The sequence below is a fragment of the Leptodactylus fuscus genome, chromosome 2 (assembly GCF_031893055.1).
Source record: "Leptodactylus fuscus isolate aLepFus1 chromosome 2, aLepFus1.hap2, whole genome shotgun sequence".
NCBI classification, from domain to species: domain Eukaryota; kingdom Metazoa; phylum Chordata; class Amphibia; order Anura; family Leptodactylidae; genus Leptodactylus; species Leptodactylus fuscus.
In genome coordinates this window covers 146977227-146995952 of record NC_134266.1, presented here as the reverse complement: position 1 = coordinate 146995952, position 18726 = coordinate 146977227, and the positions used below count along the sequence as shown (strand labels likewise).

The 18726-nt window shown below is 40.2% G+C and overlaps 1 protein-coding gene across 2 annotated transcripts in view; it reads left to right on the top strand.

Moving 5' to 3' along the window:
* The window catches only part of DOC2B (double C2 domain beta), a 528819-nt gene that overhangs the window by 403141 nt on the left and 106952 nt on the right, over nucleotides 1–18726 (top strand). For both annotated transcript variants that reach the window (XM_075264915.1, XM_075264914.1), the window contains one exon: nucleotides 17774–17900. In XM_075264915.1, the coding sequence (XP_075121016.1) occupies nucleotides 17774–17900 (127 nt within the window). The remainder of the gene's footprint in view (nucleotides 1–17773; nucleotides 17901–18726) is intronic.

The following is an 18726-nucleotide window of genomic DNA, read 5'->3' as shown; positions in this document are numbered from 1 at the left end:
AAGGGTCAAATTTCATATAAGTCTGTAGGATTATCTGTTATGATAAGCAGTAAAACATGATTTCCTATTCTCTGCAGAAATATTACTCCTAACATATCCACATATCTATGTAAATAAGCAATCCTATTTAATTACATTTGTTTTTCACAGTAAACTCCAATTTTGTGATAATCAACAAGCCAAAAGGAGGCGTTGTGTGCTTGTTACTGCGTATGCTAATGAGTAATGCTGCGATGTCACACTACAGTATTTCATTAATAAACATCTGTTACAATGTGCTTTTCTATTCTAATTCAAAAACAAATCTCAGAATATAAGGCGCACTCTCTGACACTAACTAGTTTGCATCTAAATTGCAAATAATTAATAACATAATAAACAGAACATTTATATGGGTAATTTGACAAAATTTTGAATTAAATTATTATTATTATAAACCTTGATTAAAGGGAGTCCTGCATCTCCATCAAGCATACTCCACTGCTGCCACCTCATTACACAGCACATTACAGTGATAAACAACATACCTCTGGTATATATGACAATTTTGCACAACTCTAAAGTCTTGTGTAATTGAGGCACTTTGTGCACTGTATGCGGGCCTTCAGGTCCTGGAACACTGCTCTTGTTTCTCAAGTAGGATCGGGGATAGGAAAGATCAACTTTCACTGCAAGGCATGGTGCCTTATTTTACATAATAAAACATTTTATATAGGAAAATGGGATTTTTGGAGTTTTATTTATTTCTTATTTTTTTAAACCTATTTAAACTTTTTTTTCTTTAATTTTTTTTATAACTTTTTTTTTTCTGTCCCCATGAGACAGAATGCCAAGAGTGTGCAAAGCGGTAACTAAAGCAAAAGGTGGCTACTTTGGAGAACCGAGAATATAAGACAGATTTTCAGTTGTGTCACACTTTTTTATTAAGTATATAATTCCACATGAGTTAATTCATAGTTTTGATCCTTCAGTGTGAATCTACAATTGTCATAGTCATGAAAATACAAAAAACTCTTTGAATGAGAAGGTGTCTCCAAACTTTTGGTCTGTACTGTATGTGGAGGGGACAGAATGGGGCAGACCCGAGGTCACTGATCAGACCCCGGGCTGCCCGTTAGCAACAACGGCACCCCCTGAAACCGTCGCGGGGGGTGCCAATCGGACCAACAACATACTGAAACCTCTGAGATGCCGGCGGTCATGTTTGACCACTGGCATCTCAGGGGTCACACTGCGATCGGACCCGGTTCAGACTGCGGGTGTTACAGGGTAGTGTCAGCCATAGCATACGGCTCACAGCCGCAGGACACGATGCGCACACAGTTTCTGTGTGCACACCATGCAGCCGCTGTAGTACTATGGCGGTTTGCGGGAAGTCCTTCCCAGCAGAGCCGTACTATTACGGCGGATATCGGGAAGGGGTTAAAGAGAGGTTATATTCCTGGATGGCTAAATACAAGGAGTGGCAGGTTGTCAATCATAGTAAGGACATATTCATAAGATTGATTTATACATACACACTGGAGTCTGTGTGAAATTTCTGCCATGTATATATGCCTCAAGTCCGCATTCATGTTGACTGTATTGCAGAAGGTAAAGCGTCCACAACCGGTGTATTTTCTTACACAGACGTTTTCCTGCATTATTCAATGTACATAATGTTTTATTGGATGTTATATGTATTGTACTGCTTCTTATGTGTATTTCATTGATCTAGATTCATTTTCCTTGTGATAGCCAGAACTACTGTAAGCTTGCCAAACGTTGGCAAAACAACTCTGTTCCTCAATGGATTTTTCAAAACAGCGATACTTACAATACTGTGCATGCAATATTTCCTCTGTTCCTTTTTTTGTTGCAGAATTTACTGTTTTTTTAGTCTTATGCCAATAAAATATTGAGCAGAAGGGAGAAGTATAGGTGGTTCTTATATACTTCTCATTCGTTTTGTAGCCATTCCTGGGTTTGACTCAAAAAAAACCACAGCAAAATCTACAATAAAATGCAGCATTTCTGCAATATGGAGTTTCAGTCTAAAAGGGCTCTTGATCCTTACAATCGGATATCAATAAAGGAGTCCAACACCCAGCCGACCAGATGTTTGAAGAAGCTGTAGCGTTCAATACTATATATATATATATATATATATATATATATATATATATATGTATGGGCCGCTTGTCTGCTTCTCTGTGCTCTCCTTGCTCGATCTGTCAGTGTAGGTGGACGGCCATGTCTTTTGGTTCGCAGTTGTAGAATACAAAGTCCTGGAAAACCCCTTTAGTGGTTTACAGTTTGGCGGTTTACAGTCCCTGTAAAGTGAATGGGATTCTAGAGAATCCCATCCACACATTGCAGAAAAATTTGTGCAGCGGACAAGCTGCAATTTCCAAAACAATTGCAACTATATCTATGGAAACAATGGCGGTTTCCTTAAAGGTATAATGGAAGCATAAACTTCACAGAAGAAAAACGTGATGCATTGCCGGTGTGGTTTTTCCTGCAGCTCTTTTTTTTACTGTAGCCCGCTATATGGGGCCTTAGACTTCAATACTCATCTGCTATGTTGTAATTGTAATACTGATATATGGCTGTGTATTTATAGTACAGTTTATGCCTTCATAGTTGGCTGTATGGCATCGATTGTATTTCTGTTTATTTTCAGTTGATTTGTCTAGTATTAACATTGTTATAGTTTTGTCATTCTGTGATATATGTTTTTGATATTTTACAATCTATAATATTTATGACCAATAAAACAAATTTCAATAGTCAATACATTAAGTTATTGTATTTACCCTCCGGTGACTACTGCCACTTCTTTATGGATTCTCATATGTTTTCTCTTTATGCACGTCTCATATGCCTTCTCATTTTTTACTATATAAATCTTAAACTTTAATTTGGAGTGTGTAATGAGTCTCAGGCTAATAAAAAACGTCTTCAAGGAGATTCAATTATTTGATCACAGTATTGATTTGAATCTTTTGCAGACAAGTTGATATTTCACCTACAAGGCATTTTATTCACCTCTCATTGAAAATGGAAACACCATATCTTTTATCTGAGTAAAAATGTGACCTTTCAACAGACTTAGTAAGAGCAACAGTCAATGCGTATAAGTATATTCACTGAGAAATCAACTCACTTGTCACGGATTGAGGCTGTACTTCATCATACAATGGCAGGTCTGAATAGAGTGCCTATCAAAAGTATCTACTTCTGGTCTTTTCCTTTCTTTTGTGTATATGTAACCACATCCAATTACGTACAGTTGGCCTTTTAACAGTAATAAATACAGACTGTTCCAGAATACAGTCATTCTCTATAAATTGAGCTCTATTCATTATGTTAATAGAATATAAAGTGTATCGCTGCAGAACGTCTTGGTTCTATATAAGCAACAGGAAATAAATGATTAAACACAAATAACACATATCCATTCATCTTGTTGGTTTGCCACTCCATTCATCACTAGAGCAGCCAATTGGTTTTAGGACACATTCACACAGAGAAATTTAGTAATGTTGTGGGAGAGAGTCAGTTTATAAACATTCTCTTTTCAGTATGATTTTACAATAACAAGAACCCTGCAATCATTGTAAAATACCAACAAATAATGCATGTAATTACATAAGGTTTTTGCACACTGCTGTTAGTCCATGTTCGCATGGGCCAGTTTTCTGTTGCACTTAATATATGTATTCCAAATATATTGCTTTGTAAAAATGACATGTTGTAGAAGCAGGTGTATGGAGCTAATTCCATGTCTCTATTTGTTGTGCTCTACTGACTCTGCATCTTCAGTATGGAAAGTGACTGATAGTATCACCTCTCTGCTGTACCTACTGGGGTGGAGATATTAGAGTTGCAGAGGTTGCAGTCACAACTAAATCCTGGTGTCTGAATTAACATCTGGAGCTTGCATCTCTAAGCTAAAATTTCTGTTTATTCATTGTCAGCATGCAACTTAGTACCTGAAGGTAGAGCTGTCGCTACCACATGATGTCTAGAGGGGTGAATATCTACACATGTCACCATATTGTATTGAATAAATGAAGGTAAATCACATTGTAGTGAGATGTGGTTTGCCTTTTACTCTTTACTTAAATTACTATTTCTTCCTTTTGATGTTGTGTGTTTATAAGAGATAAGATAATCCTTTAATAACCCCACCATGGGAAAATTCAGTGTGTTACAGCCGCATGGATAATACAATAATAATACAAGAAAAGAACACATACAGTACAAGCTCAGAATAGCAGACAGAAAAAGATACTAGCAACTAAAAAGAAAAGAAAGACTCAGGATCATTTAGTTCTCTGTGTGGAGTGATCTTTGCTTAGCCTGATGATTATTATACAACCAGACTGCGGTTGGGATGAAGGACTTCTGATACTTCTCCTTCTCACACTTGGGATGAAGCAGTTGGTCACTGACCATACTGCTCAGTGCTCTCACGGTCTCATACATGGGATGGAAGTTGTCCTCCAGCATGGACCTCACCACAGACAGTATCCTTCTGTCACCAACCACCTGCACAAGGTCCAGGGGGCTCCCCAGAACAGAGCTGGCCCTTCTAACCATGTTAGAGCCATGATAGGACATACTATTGTGTGCAGGGGCCACTATGGGACATAATGTTGTTTGGATGGGCCATTATGGGACATAATACTGTGTGGAGGGGCCATCATGGGACATGTTAATGTGTGGAGGGGCCACTATGGAACATTATACTGCGTGGAGGGTCCGCTAAATGACACAATACTGTGTTGAGGGGCCCTGCCCTTAATTCACTCCTCATTTCCCATGATAGGCTAAAGTAAGTTTTCATATGACAAGCTAAGGTATTAAAAAAGTTTAGTGAGAAGCAACATCAGAAAAGTTAGTACTTGATGCTGTATTGGGTAGAAAACCCACCTGACAGGCTCATTTTAATTCTTTGCCACTTTCCAGGTCACGGCTTGGCCACGGCACCTACTTGGTATATAACACAAAACCACAGCAGTCATGTGGGGTATACAGGCGCATCATCAATTTAGACAAATTATTACAAATAATATATATATATATATTGAAATAATAATACTGTCAATATTCATAATAAAAATACACATATAGGTAAAGTTATTTAACATTATCCTTTGATTTAAAAGTATATTCTAAAATGAGTATTGACCGTCCCCCTAAGAAGTATATGTTAAAACTTCACTTTTATTTTTGTTATTAAAACACCCAAAAACAGAAAGAAAAACTTTCTAAAAAAGCGTGGCCCACCATTGGTCCAATACACACCTCAATGAGTGACTATGTACATGGGAGGAACTCCTACAGGGTATTGCTAGTATCACCCCTACAGCTATCTCCCTGTATATTGCCAGTAAAAGTGGTCAGTGTAACACTTACACACCAGGCAGGATCCGTATAACGGCTCACCAGACAGCTTCCTCCACCCCTCCGAGGATACTGGCCTAATGCCACACCAACAGAGAGGGGAGGTACTGATGGCCAGATCCCTGCCTAAGTACGTAGGCAGGGATCTGGCCATCAGTACCTCCCCTCTCTGTTGGTGTGGCATTAGGCCAGTATCCTCGGAGGGGTGGAGGAAGCTGTCTGGTGAGCCGTTATACGGATCCTGCCTGGTGTGTAAGTGTTACACTGACCACTTTTACTGGCAATATACAGGGAGATAGCTGTAGGGGTGATACTAGCAATACCCTGTAGGAGTTCCTCCCATGTACATAGTCACTCATTGAGGTGTGTATTGGACCAATGGTGGGCCACGCTTTTTTAGAAAGTTTTTCTTTCTGTTTTTGGGTGTTTTAATAACAAAAATAAAAGTGAAGTTTTAACATATACTTCTTAGGGGGACGGTCTATCCCCCTTCAGTGAAATATATATTTAAGAAGTAACATTTACAATCCAGCAGTGAAATAATATATTCTAAAATGAGCTATTATTCATACTCAATACAATGCTTAGATAGTTAGTATAAGCTCTGAGCCCAATCTAAACATTTGTTACATCAGCACCTGAATAATTACAATGTTTTCTATTTATGCCAATTAAAAGCTACTTAATATTCCCATTTCATAACTTTAAACAATAAATAAATTTGTCATATTTGATAATGTTTAATTCAGAATTCACAGACAGTCAAGGTTAATGTGAAGTCACTAGAGAGAAAAAAGTCAAACAATAATATGGCACAGTGACTTTTTAAATGACTCAAGATAATAAAAAATGCATTTCATTAAGCGTTCCCTCTTTATAGCCCTTCCAGAGAACCTATAAACTAATTGCTACAAAAGGGACATAATAATCATTAAATAACAACCAAAGTCATGAACAAATGTTCTATACTAAACAAGCTGCAAGTCTCAAATTCAGTTACCATTACAAGTAGCAATAACATTACATTGTGACAATATACAAACATCAATATCAGAACCTAGCACCCCCACCAATCAGCTATTCTCAGCAGCCTCCAGTGCCAAAACTATACAGTGGACAAAACCTGATTAACCCCTTTAGGGCCCCACTTTGCAGAAAGATAGCATTTGTATTTGCAGGTTTTGCTGCGAATAATGGCTACAAAAGGCATGGGAAATATATAAGAAGCTGTTATTCTTCTCACTTTTGTTCAATCCACTTGTAACATCTCTGCCTGTTCGGGCCTCTGCGTCACCCTCTGCTCGCATGCTGCGGCGCAGGAGGCGTGTGCAGTTTGATAATCTGCTTAAAGTTTTTAGTTGCACTGTGTGAACACGGCTCTAGTTCTGTAATTGTATTTGCACCACACCCGTCTTCTGCCCTTGTTGCCTTTGTCCATTCAGTGGTTTGATTTTGTCTTGCCTGTGATTGACAGCTTTCCTTCCTATCAGGTTCAGGGCGGGTTCTTCCTCCCCTATTTAGTCTTGGCTCACAGTCACACTGGTGCCGGTTATTGCCTCTTGCTTGCTGGTATCTCTTGCTGTTTAATTACTTGTATTCTGATCCTTGACCTCTGGCTTCCCTACTGACTATTCTTTTGGACTCTGATTTGGCACTGCATCTCTCTACTGTTACCGAACCCTGGCTAGCTGACCTCCCTTTGTTGTTGTTCGTCTTGTCTGCGTTTTGTGTTTCACGTATTCAGGGAGGGACTGTCTTTGTGGTTGTCGCCTATTACCTAGGATAGGGTCTGGCAATAGGAAGGGAAAGTTGGGGGCTTCAGCTTAGGGCTCACTGTCTCTTGTGCCCCATCCCAGGGTTTAAACAGTTACTGGGAATTGCTGTCCTAGCAATTCCCTTGCATAATAACCTGCCCAAAACCTACTGCCTTTGCTTCTCTCCTGATAAGCATGGATCCTATTCAGTGCATTGCAGCCAAGTTGGAGGGATTGACAGGCCTGGTAGCTGAGCTAGCAAAACAGGTTCAGACCCTAACTGAGGCTGCTGCACCATCCCCAGCTGTTTCTTCCCTTCCTAGGGTTAAGATGTTACTCCTGGATCGTTTCTCAGGGGATCGTGAAAAATTTGAGACGTTCAGGGAGTCTTGTCGCTTGTATTTTCGGATTAATCCAGATGTGACTCAGGCCCAAATGGTGGGAGTGGTTATATCTCTTTTACAGTGGGACCCACAAGCTTGGGCCCTTAAACTCCCTACTGAGGCTGAGGAGTGGGTTGATGTGGAAAAAATTTTTAAGTCCCTGGGCTCTATTTATGCTGAACCAGACCACATTGCGCTTGCAGAATCTCAACTCCTTACCATGCGGCAGGGCAAATGCTCTGCAGAGGAGTATTGCTCTGAGTTCCGTAAGTACAGTGTAACGGCAGGTTGGTGTGAGTCAGCGCTAAAGGCTCACTTTAAACAAGGGCTATGTGATCGTGTTAAGGAGCTCTGGGTTGGTCACCCAGATCCCCCTACTCTTGAGAAGGCCATGACTTTGGTGGTCCTTATTGACCGTAAGATTGGGGAAAATTTAAAAGAGAGAGTAAGGCCTGTTTCCTCCAAGTTTTCTGTCTCTTCCTCTCTTTCCTCTGAAAAACTTACCTTTCCTCCCATCACTTCTGGAGAGGAACCCATGCAACTGGGAGCTGTGGACGCCAAGACACGACGAGAGCATCGTCTCAGGAATAACCTGCGCCTGTACTGTGGTTCCTCTGGTCATGTCATCCGAGACTGCTCTATCAGACCCTGGTCACCTGCGCAAAAACTTCAGTGCCTGAGTGGTAATCAGAAGAACCACTCAGGCAACCAGGTATTTGGGGGGGAATAACAATAAGATGTTGTTATCTGTGTCTTTGTCCTCTGGGGACAGATCTGTTTCTGGCAAGGCCCTAGTTGACTCTGGGTCTGCAGCAAACTTTATTAAATATTCAGTTGTTGAATCTTTGGGCATTGAGCTTTTGCCACTTGACACACCTATGTCTGTTACTGGAGCGGATTCTACCCCACTGGCCAGGGGTAAAGTCCGTTTTAAAACTCCTTTGATCTCTTTGCAAGTGGGATCGACACACACTGAAGTCATAGGCTTTTTTGTTATGGAGCATCTGTCTTCTGATATAATTTTGGGGCTCCCCTGGTTGAACCTCCATAACCCTATTTTTGATTGGGGTAAAAAGGAGTTGGTAAAGTGGGGAGATCAGTGCTCATCTCACTGTATTGATTTACATTCTGTAGATTGTGTCACTGAGGAGAAGGTCTCAGCTACTAAAAGTTGGGAGCGCCCCTCCGGTATTAAAACCTGGTGGTATCAGAAACGCCGGATGAATAAAAAATGTTTGCCTGGTTCTCAAGCGTCTGTGGTTCAAGCAGAACCAAAATACAAGGCAGGGAAAATTCAGAATCCCTCTAGAACTGTTTTTTCTGGTGAGGGTCCAGTGGCCCCTCATAAAAGGGGGGGTACTGTAACATCTCTGCCTGTTCGGGCCTCTGCGCCACCCTCTGCTCGCGTGCTGTGGCGCAGGAGGCGTGTGCAGTTTGATAATCTGCTTAAAGTTTTTAGTTGCACTGTGTGAACACGGCTCTAGTTCTGTAATTGGATTTGCACCACACCCGTCTTCTGCCCTTGTTCCCTCTGTCCATTCAGTGGTTTGATTTTTGTCTTGCCCGTGATTGACAGCCTGCCTTCCTGTCAGGTTCAGGGCGGGTTCTTCCTTCCCTATTTAGTCTTGGCTCACAGTCACACTGGTGCCGGTTATTGCCTCTTGCTTGCTGGTATCTCTTGCTGTTTATTTACTTGTATTCTAATCCTTGACCTCTGGCTTCCCTACTGATTATTCTTTTGGACTCTGATTTTGCACTGCATCGCTCTACTGTTACCGAACCCTGGCTAGCTGACCTCCCTTTGTTGTTGTTCATCTTGTCTTGAGGGACTGTCTTTGTGGTTGTCGCCTATTACCTAGGATAGGGTCTGGCAATAGGAAGGGAAAGTTGGAAGCTTCAGCTTAGGGCTCACTGTCTCTTGTGCCCCATCCCAGGGTTTAAACAGTTACTGGGAATTGCTGTCCTAGCAATTCCCTTACACCACTCCTTGCTTTGGCTCAAAAAAACAAGTAAGTCTGCATGGGGCCTCAGCCATAGATACAGTTTCTCCACTGGTATTCTTTGCCTTTAATATGAGACAGCCAGTGTCTTTAAATATGGCACTGTCATAGGATATCACATTTGCTATTAGACAGTTCATAAAGTTTCTAACTCGCTGCATCTGCAGCTCCAAACCAACAATTGGCTACCTACAATAACATAGTGACAACTGTAACATCCTATCTAAGAGGGATAATAGTATTAGGCTGTTATTCAGGGTTTAGACAAGGTCCCATATTTCAAGTGAAGAGTAAAGTGTAAAAACTATAACACAATAAATGTAGTGCACCGCACATACACAAGATACTGTGGATAAATTATGAAAAGGCCAGGCCTTATTTATTTTCATTAAAGAGGACCTTTCTTCAGATTGGGCACAGGCAGTATACAGGCATATACTGCTGGAAAGCCAACAGTGCACTGAATTCAGCGCACTGTCGACTTTCCTGATCTGTGCCCGGGTAAAGTGCTATCGGTCCTGGTACCGTAGCTCTTTACAGTCAGAAGGGCTGGAGAAGGACGTTCCTGACTGACTGCCAGAAACACCCTTCTGACTGTAAAGTGCTACGGTACCGGGACTGATAGCTCTTTACCCGGGGCACAGATCGGGAAAGCCGACTGACGGCTTTCCAGCAGTATATAGAACTGCCTGTGCCCAATCAGATGAAAGGTCCTCTTTAATGGATATGGCCTGTAGATCTCTATAGATTGTCTTAAGAACACTGCAAGAAACAATATCTAGTGTTTAGAGGCTTATATGGAACTTCATATACTGGCCCCATGAAATATGCAATACTATTTGTAGTTCATATGCCTATGTGGCAAATGTAAGGTCCTTTCGCCTACAGTACCAAAGCTATATGCATACCTTAAAGAACTGATATTGATTTGACAGCGGTGATCCCACCAAATATTGATTTGATTTAGATTTCTCTCTAGTTTAGAGTATATTTAAACAGAGGTCTAGGGGAAGTGAGTAAACATAAACAGTCTTACTCACCTCTTCTGGGTTTTGTTGTGGTATCTTGTATGGGCCCCTGTCATCTTCAGGCTTCTTATGGCCTCCTGAATAACATCAATGAGCATAGGGGACTAGTAAGGTCTTTGTTTGGGGCACAAATGTCACACGGAGCACACCAACATCATGACAGATCAAAACATCAACCTGCTCCTGGGGGTCACTAAAATCAAACAAAAGCCTAAAGAAAATGGGTACCCACACTAGATGCATGATAGAGACCATATGAAGTGGGTAAGACTGCCTTATTTACTCACCTCCCCTGTGCCTCTGTTTATTATACTCTGCAGTCTAAAGACATCCCAAAGTATTATTGTAGGTTGTAGGTGGAGAATTCCAAAAAATTGGGGTTAAGCTGAATGTGAAATTTATGGAAAACTCATAACTTGTTTTGAACAGGCTTACTCATCTTTACAATCAACGCTTCTATTTTTGAGCATTCTTACTTTGGAGCATTTTTTCCAACCTAACTGAAAATTTTGCACAGTACTAAATATCTTTCTCTCATATACAAATATATATATATATATTTGTATATGAGAGAAAGATATTTAGTACTGTGAAAAATTTTCAGTTAGGTTGGAAAAAATGCTCCATATATATACAGTCCTATGAAAAAGTTTGGGCACCCCTATTAATCTTAATCATTTTTAGTTCTAAATATTTTGGTGTTTGCAGCAGCCATTTCAGTTTGATATATCTAATAACTGATGGACACAGTAATATTTCAGGATTGAAATGAGGTTTATTGTACTAACAGAAAATGTGCAATATGCATTACACCAAAATGTGACCGGTGCAAAAGTATGGGCACCTCAACAGAAAAGTGACATTAATATTTAGTAGATCCTCCTTTTGCAAAGATAACAGCCTCTAGTCGCTTCCTGTAGCTTTTAATCAGTTCCTGGATCCTGAATGAAGGTATTTTGGACCATTCCTCTTTACAAAACAATTCAAGTTCAGTTAAGTTTGATGGTCGCCGAACATGGACAGCCCGCTCTCAAATGATCTGAAAACAAAGATTGTTCAACATAGCTGTTCAGGGGAAGGATACAAAAAGTTGTCTCAGAGATTTAACCTGTCAGTGTCCACTGTGAGGAACATAGTAAGGAAATGGAAGAGCACAGGGACAGTTCTTGTTAAGCCCAGAAGTGGCAGGCCAAGAAAAATATCAGAAAGGCAGAGAAGAAGAATGGTGAGAACAGTCAAGGACAATCCACAGACCACCTCCAAAGAGCTGCAGCATCATCTTGCTGCAGATGGTGTCACTGTGCATCGGTCAACAATACAGCGCACTTTGCAGAAGGAGAAGCTGTATGGGAGAGTGATGAGAAAGAAGCCGTTTCTGCAAACACGCCACAAACAGTCGCCTGAGGTATGAAAAAGCACATTTGGAAAAGCCAGCTTAATTTTGCAAGAAAGTCCTGTGGACTGATGAAACAAAGATTGAGTTGTTTGGTCATACAAAAAAGCATTATGCATCGTGTCCAAAAAAACAGCATGCCAAGAAAAACACTTGCTACCCACTGTAAAATTTGGTGGAGGTTCCATCATGCTTTGGGGCTGTGTGGCCAATGCCGGCACCGGGAATCTTGTTAAAGTCGAGGGTCACATGGATTCCACTCAGTATCAGCAGAGTCTTGAGAATAATGTTCAAGAATCAGTGACGAAGTTGAAGTTACGGCGGGGATGGATATTTCAGCAAGACAATGATCCAAAACACCGCTCCAAATCAACTCAGGCATTCATGCAGAGGAACAATTACAATGTTCTGGAATGGCCATCCCAGTCCCCAGACCTGAATATCATTGAACATCTGTGGGATGATTTGAAGCGGGCTGTCCATGCTCGGCGACATCGAACTTAACTGAACTTGAATTGTTTTGTAAAGAGGAATGGTCCAAAATACCTTTATCCAGGATCCAGGAACTGATTAACAGCTACAGGAAGCGACTAGAGGCTGTTATCTTTGCAAAAGGAGGATCTACTAAATATTAATGTCACTTTTCTGTTGAGGTGCCCATACTTTTGCACCGGTCAAATTTTGGTTTAATGCATATTGCACATTTTCTGTTAGTACAATAAACCTCATTTCAATCCTGAAATATTACTGTGTCCATCAGTTATTAGATATATCAAACTGAAATGGCTGCTGCAAACACCAAAATATTTAGAACTAAAAATGATTAAGATTAATAGGGGTGCCCAAACTTTTTCATAGGACTGTATATATATATATATACCATATTTTTTTAAGTATGTGACGCACTTTTCTTCCCCCCCCCCTCCCCACACACACACACACAAATTTGGGAGGAAAATGGGGGTATGTCTTATAGTTTGAATGTAGTGGGTTTGGGGGGGAGGGGGATAAAGGTCGCCTGGAGATGGCTGGAACCCTATAGAACCATGATAGAAATTGTTATACACATAATCTGCCAAGGAAGGTGAGTAAAAATAGCAAACACTTATACTCATCTTTCCTGGGCTTCCGATGATCCCCTGGATTCTTTTCCGGGTTCTTACAGGCCTGTGGTTGAAGTTATGCACCCCAGACATCACTGCTGGGGCTTGTGTTTGGGTAAGCATATTATTCTGTGTGGGGCCACTATGGGAAGCATATTGTACTGTGTAGGGCCACTGTAGGAAGCATATTGTACTGTGTGGGGGCCAGGAGATGCAGACATGTTAGGAGAAGAAAGCTTACACCGCCTGTATGTGCCTCCATCACGTGACTGGTGTGTCCCACATTAACATAGGCATAACAATTCCACTGCAGACCCACCTGTCAATGTGGTCTTGCACCTGTTGCAAAACTACAACACACATCACACTTGGACAGGTTGAGATGATGGACGCTGTAGATTGGCAACAGCTGCAGAGTCACACAGGTTGTGCAACACTGCTGTCCACATACAAGACTTTTGCACAACCTATGGCCCTCCAGCTGCACATTCCCTCACAATTTTTTCCTATTTTTCTCCTCTAAAACCTCGGTGCATCTTATAGTCCAAAAATACGGTATATGTGACATGTAATTTGAACCGGCTTTAGATGCCTACAGACTGCTAGCAGAAATGATCTGAGATTCAGATGTTGACATAAAAAAATGGTTAAAAGAATTTGTTTTTCCAATAAGCTGAAAAGTTTTCTAAGAGCTTTTTTTTTTTTTAGTAAACATGTAAAGGGGTTTTCCAGTTTCAGATAAATATTGAGAGAAAAATATTATTATTTGTATATTGAAAAGTTCTAGAATTTTCCAATGTTTTCTGTATGAATTCCTCACAATTTTCTAGATCTCTGCTCGCTATCATTCATTCTGTTACTTTCAGTGGAAAATAAAATCATTTATTAGTCATGTGATGTACAGTCCATGGTCATGTGATTTACAGTTCATGGTCATGTGATGTACACACAGGTGCACAGCTTGTAATAGTCACAGCCCAGTAATCAGACAATTGGCTGTTTAACAGGCTGTGCACCTGTGTGCTCATCACATGACCATGGACTGTAAATCACATGACTATGAACTGATTTTTTTTTTTTATACACTGGAAGTCAGCAGTATCTTGTATTTCTGTTATCCTACTAATATTATAAATGTGAAAGTTGTGTGTTTGTTACTCAATCACACAAAAACTCCTGAACGGATTTGAATGAAATTTAGCACATAGATAGTTTGTAACCTCGATTAACACATAGGCTACTTTTTATCTCAGTAAATGACATGGCTTCATGACTTTTATGAATTTATGCTCACATACTATATTAAATTGTTCATGGCAGCAGTTTATCCCAGGTTCTGATAAAGCCAGGTCTGTTATATCTCTATGTAAACACTTAGCTAACCCTCAGTCCATTCTGTACATGCATTTGCATATTATCTGATCTGCTCCAGGCAACATGCTGACACACTGGATAGGAAAACACCTTTAATCCAAATTGGCAGTTTGCTACTTTTAAACATGCCGGGAAAAAGAAAATCTAATTTGTTGCAAAATTCTAAAACACAGACAGCTATGAAGGTAGCCAGAAGTCAACAGAATTCTCCTCAAGCAGAGCTCAGGGGGATCATCAACACCAACAACACACTCATTATATGGCGTCCCAGCGAGCAGCTAAGATGCCAGAACAATCACAGGCACGTTCAGCAGCAGGACAGCTTAAGAGGTGCTGAAACGCTGGAGCAGGCAAACCATCGACATTACTGAATATAGGAGGATAATTGACGCCAACAACATGCAGACGAAGTCATGGGCAGATGCTAGTAATAAATAAAATAAAGTGGCTACTTTATATATGACATAATATACAGTATATAAATATATTTATTCTCTCTTACACATGCTCTGTTGTTCATACCTATTACTCTATCCTTGCCTTCCTCTCTTCCCTTCCACTTATCGCTTCTATATATAAATGGTTGAAACTTCTGAATGGCTATTAACCATTATTACACAAAATTCACAAATTTGATGACAGCACTTCTTCTGAGGATGAGTGCAAGCCTCCTTGATCCTTCTGCTTGAGCATCAGAATATATTTTCCAGAAAGTAGAGACAGCATACAATAGGTTCATCTGCTCAGTTCTTGTTGTATTTTATTCTGTTTACTGCCATAAGATAATGTGAAATGTTTCCGATAACACAGTGTCCATCTTCAGAAAATCAACGATTTAAGAAGAAAAGGTGCCAAGGGCTGCAAACATATCATAGGTTTCTATTGGAATTCAACATAGCATGTGGGACATCAGACCAATATTATGTCTTCAGCCCAATGATCTATTGCTTGGCATAACTGTTTTGATGGGATGTTTCTAAAAAGACAGAGGTGTGAGCCAAACCTCAGTGATGCGGACAGAATAAGGCTACATTTAGATGACTGAAGTGCAAAACGATGGGACACCAATTTAATGGATCCTCCATACATTACAGTGTGAAAACGGATAAAAAGAGGACCTGACCTTTATTTTGACAGTCTGTTACAAAATAACAGTCATGTGAATAGCTCCCATTCACTGACATTGAATTTAATGCTGGTGTATAGCTTCTGTTAAATAAAATGGACATCACACGGCCACTCATCACTGTCATGTGAATGTAGCTTTACACTTAGAAACCCTAAAGCAATTTTCTCTCCCTGAAGACATTAAATGCTAACATTAGTGAAGTGATGATAAAGTAATCAATAACCCTAATGCCAGCCAATATGTTACATATTATTCTTCTGAGGTGGTAGAGTTCTGAGCCTGGTGAAAAAAAATCAATTCCAAAGCCTTATATACTTAAAGATGAAGAGTTCACCCAGGACATACACATCATGCTCTAAGGATAAATGAAGCCTACAAAGGCATTCACATCAAAAATATACCACGGAAGCGTCATAGACATAAATGCAAATTGCAATGAATGACTGTAATTACTGCCTTGTAAATGCTCCGTTTAGTATAAAAACGCCATGTTCACATATGAAAACAAGGTGCATTTTCTGTAATGTTAATTATTTCACATCTGAGTGGCAATAAATGAAAGATAATTCTACGCATCAGAAAACATCAGATCTAAATTGGAAATATAAAAGCCTATTCCACATGAATCCCGCGGTATTTCACTCAGCATTTCCTGTTTGTACAAAAGAATGACATTGTAGCGAAAGGCAAATCTCTCATTTTGTTTTGTGTATGGTTGGTTCTGGAACAAGATTTCCTTTGCGGACTTTCTGCCTCAAATATACCTATATGAAAACCGCTGGCATTTCCGGAGGTATAATTGACATGCTGCGATTTCCAAAACCGCAACGGAGAGGATAATTCCCTGTCTTCATGAAAAGTCCAAGTACTTCGATCCTAACAACTGTGAAATTATTTGGATATCCACGACCTTCTCTGATGCTTCATTTTGTAACCTATTATTTTATTGATGTCTCTGTGTTGATATCATTATTGTAGTGTATTAAAGTAGAATAATATTTATGATATTTGGTAAATTTTTGTATTGTACTTAGGGTACGCATTCTTATAGTGTGTCATTGAATGACTAGCTCCTAGGACAGGCTATTCCTCAGATTCACAGTTCTTACAGTGATGAAGCCTTGTCAGCTCTTGAGTTAAACTCTTTTTTTCTCCAGACGGAGGGAGTTCCTCCTTTTCTTTTGAGGGGGTTTCACATGGAACAGCTTTTCACAGTATTTCTTATATATGGGCCATTTATTTATATATTTATAAAGGTTTATCATATATCTCCCCTTAAACACCTCTTTTATCTGTTCTTCGGGTTGAATCCAGTTCATTTTAGGACCTATCATGGGTCAGACGGGTTATGTGTCTCATTAGGAAGAGTTGGTACAGAGACTTATGCATGTCCTGCTAAGAATTCTGGGTAATGAATATGCAAATAAAAGCACATTAGTGGAAAAGAGGAAACTACTCATAACACCTCTTTTTTGAAGGCAGCAATGCTATAAAAGCACTGACAGTGTCTGACACCTTTGTGAAGGTACTCACTGTTGCAGAGAAGTGTTCATGTGTTCTCTGCATATATGTACTGTCACACGTCAGTTTTCATTATTTCCCCTACACATTCATGATATGGTAAATGAAAATTTCCTTGCGCTGGGTTCACACCAGCGTCTGGACTCTGTTATCAGGTTTCCGTCTTCTGCATGCAGAAGACGAAAACCTGTCATGCCGAGTCCAGCCGTGAGCGCCGGTGAGCATCTTATGCTCTCCGTGGCGAAACCGTTTTTTTTTTTAACCGGACACAGAGTACTGCATGTCCGACTCTGTGTCCGGTTTTAAAAAAACGGTTTTGCTGCAGAGAGCTTAAACACTCACCGGTGCTCACGGCCGGACATTTTTCAAACCCATTCAAATGATTAAAGTTTTGTGCAGGAAACGGAAACCTGCAGAACGGAGTGCCGGGCGCAGATGTGAACGAGCCCTCACTGTGCCATCTTTATGTAATCCAAATCCCTATTGTTGATGTTGATTCACAGCATTGAGGCTGTCACTTTTTACATTTGTAGATAGAAGTATTCCATTACATAATAGTCTCCCAATGGCTACTTCACTAATATAGTTATATTAGCTATACTATAAATGCTGTACTGTAATAGTGTGTATAAGGTAAATAGTAAATGTTTTTGACAACAAATTTTCTGACATCTATTTTTGTGTCTGTGTCTAGAATTTCAGTTTGTGATGAGGATAAATTCCGCCACAATGAATTTATTGGTGAAACAAGAATTCCTCTGAAAAAACTAAAGCCCAACCAAACCAAAAATTTTAGCATCTGTCTAGAGAAACAGCTACCTGTGAGTAAGCGCTTCTTTATAGTTTTGATGTGTTTAATTCATTTATTGTAAAAACTTTCTAATTGTTTTTCTTTGTGTTTTTAATGTATCCAAACAGTTTAGTTTAAAAGCCACAGAACAGTAAGGCTGGTCTTACACGACCGTATTGGTTTTACAATCCGCAAGTAGCTGATCAGCAACACTACTATTTACTCCAAATAGAAATTCCGCAGACGCCCATGTCCTGCCGCACGCGCCCATAGAGTTCTATGGGCGAGTCCGTGTAGTGTCGTGAATTCACGGCCTATGCCGACCTGCGGTATTCAGTGCGGACCTCGGTCACGACACAGCACACCACGGATAAAATATCTGGTGGTGTAAGAGGCTGCACTGAATACAATGTGTCCACAAATGGTCCACAATTGAAAACCCGCAATTGCGGACCATTTGTGGACTTAAATTACATTTGTGTAAGACCAGCCTAAGGGCATGTTCACATAGAGGAAATTATCCTCCTTTTCTGTATCTGTCAATGCATTACAGATTTCTGACTCTCTAACCTCCTTTTCTTGTTATTTTGTTGAAAGGTAACTTTTTTCTATTTTTCTATCCTCACTGTCATTGCATATACACTGGATTTTATTCCTCCTCTTCTATCCAAAAACAACAGAGATTAGCTAGTTTAACTGCCCTTGAGATTCATTACTCTCTCATGGAGCATTGTCTTCAACATGTGCCATAAGGACAACAGCAAGCAAGGTCAAACAATGTCTAACATCACGTGTCTGAGCTCTAGGTTAGAGCTGGCACTGCACATTTCCAGGCTGCCTGCCTTACGCTTCACTGT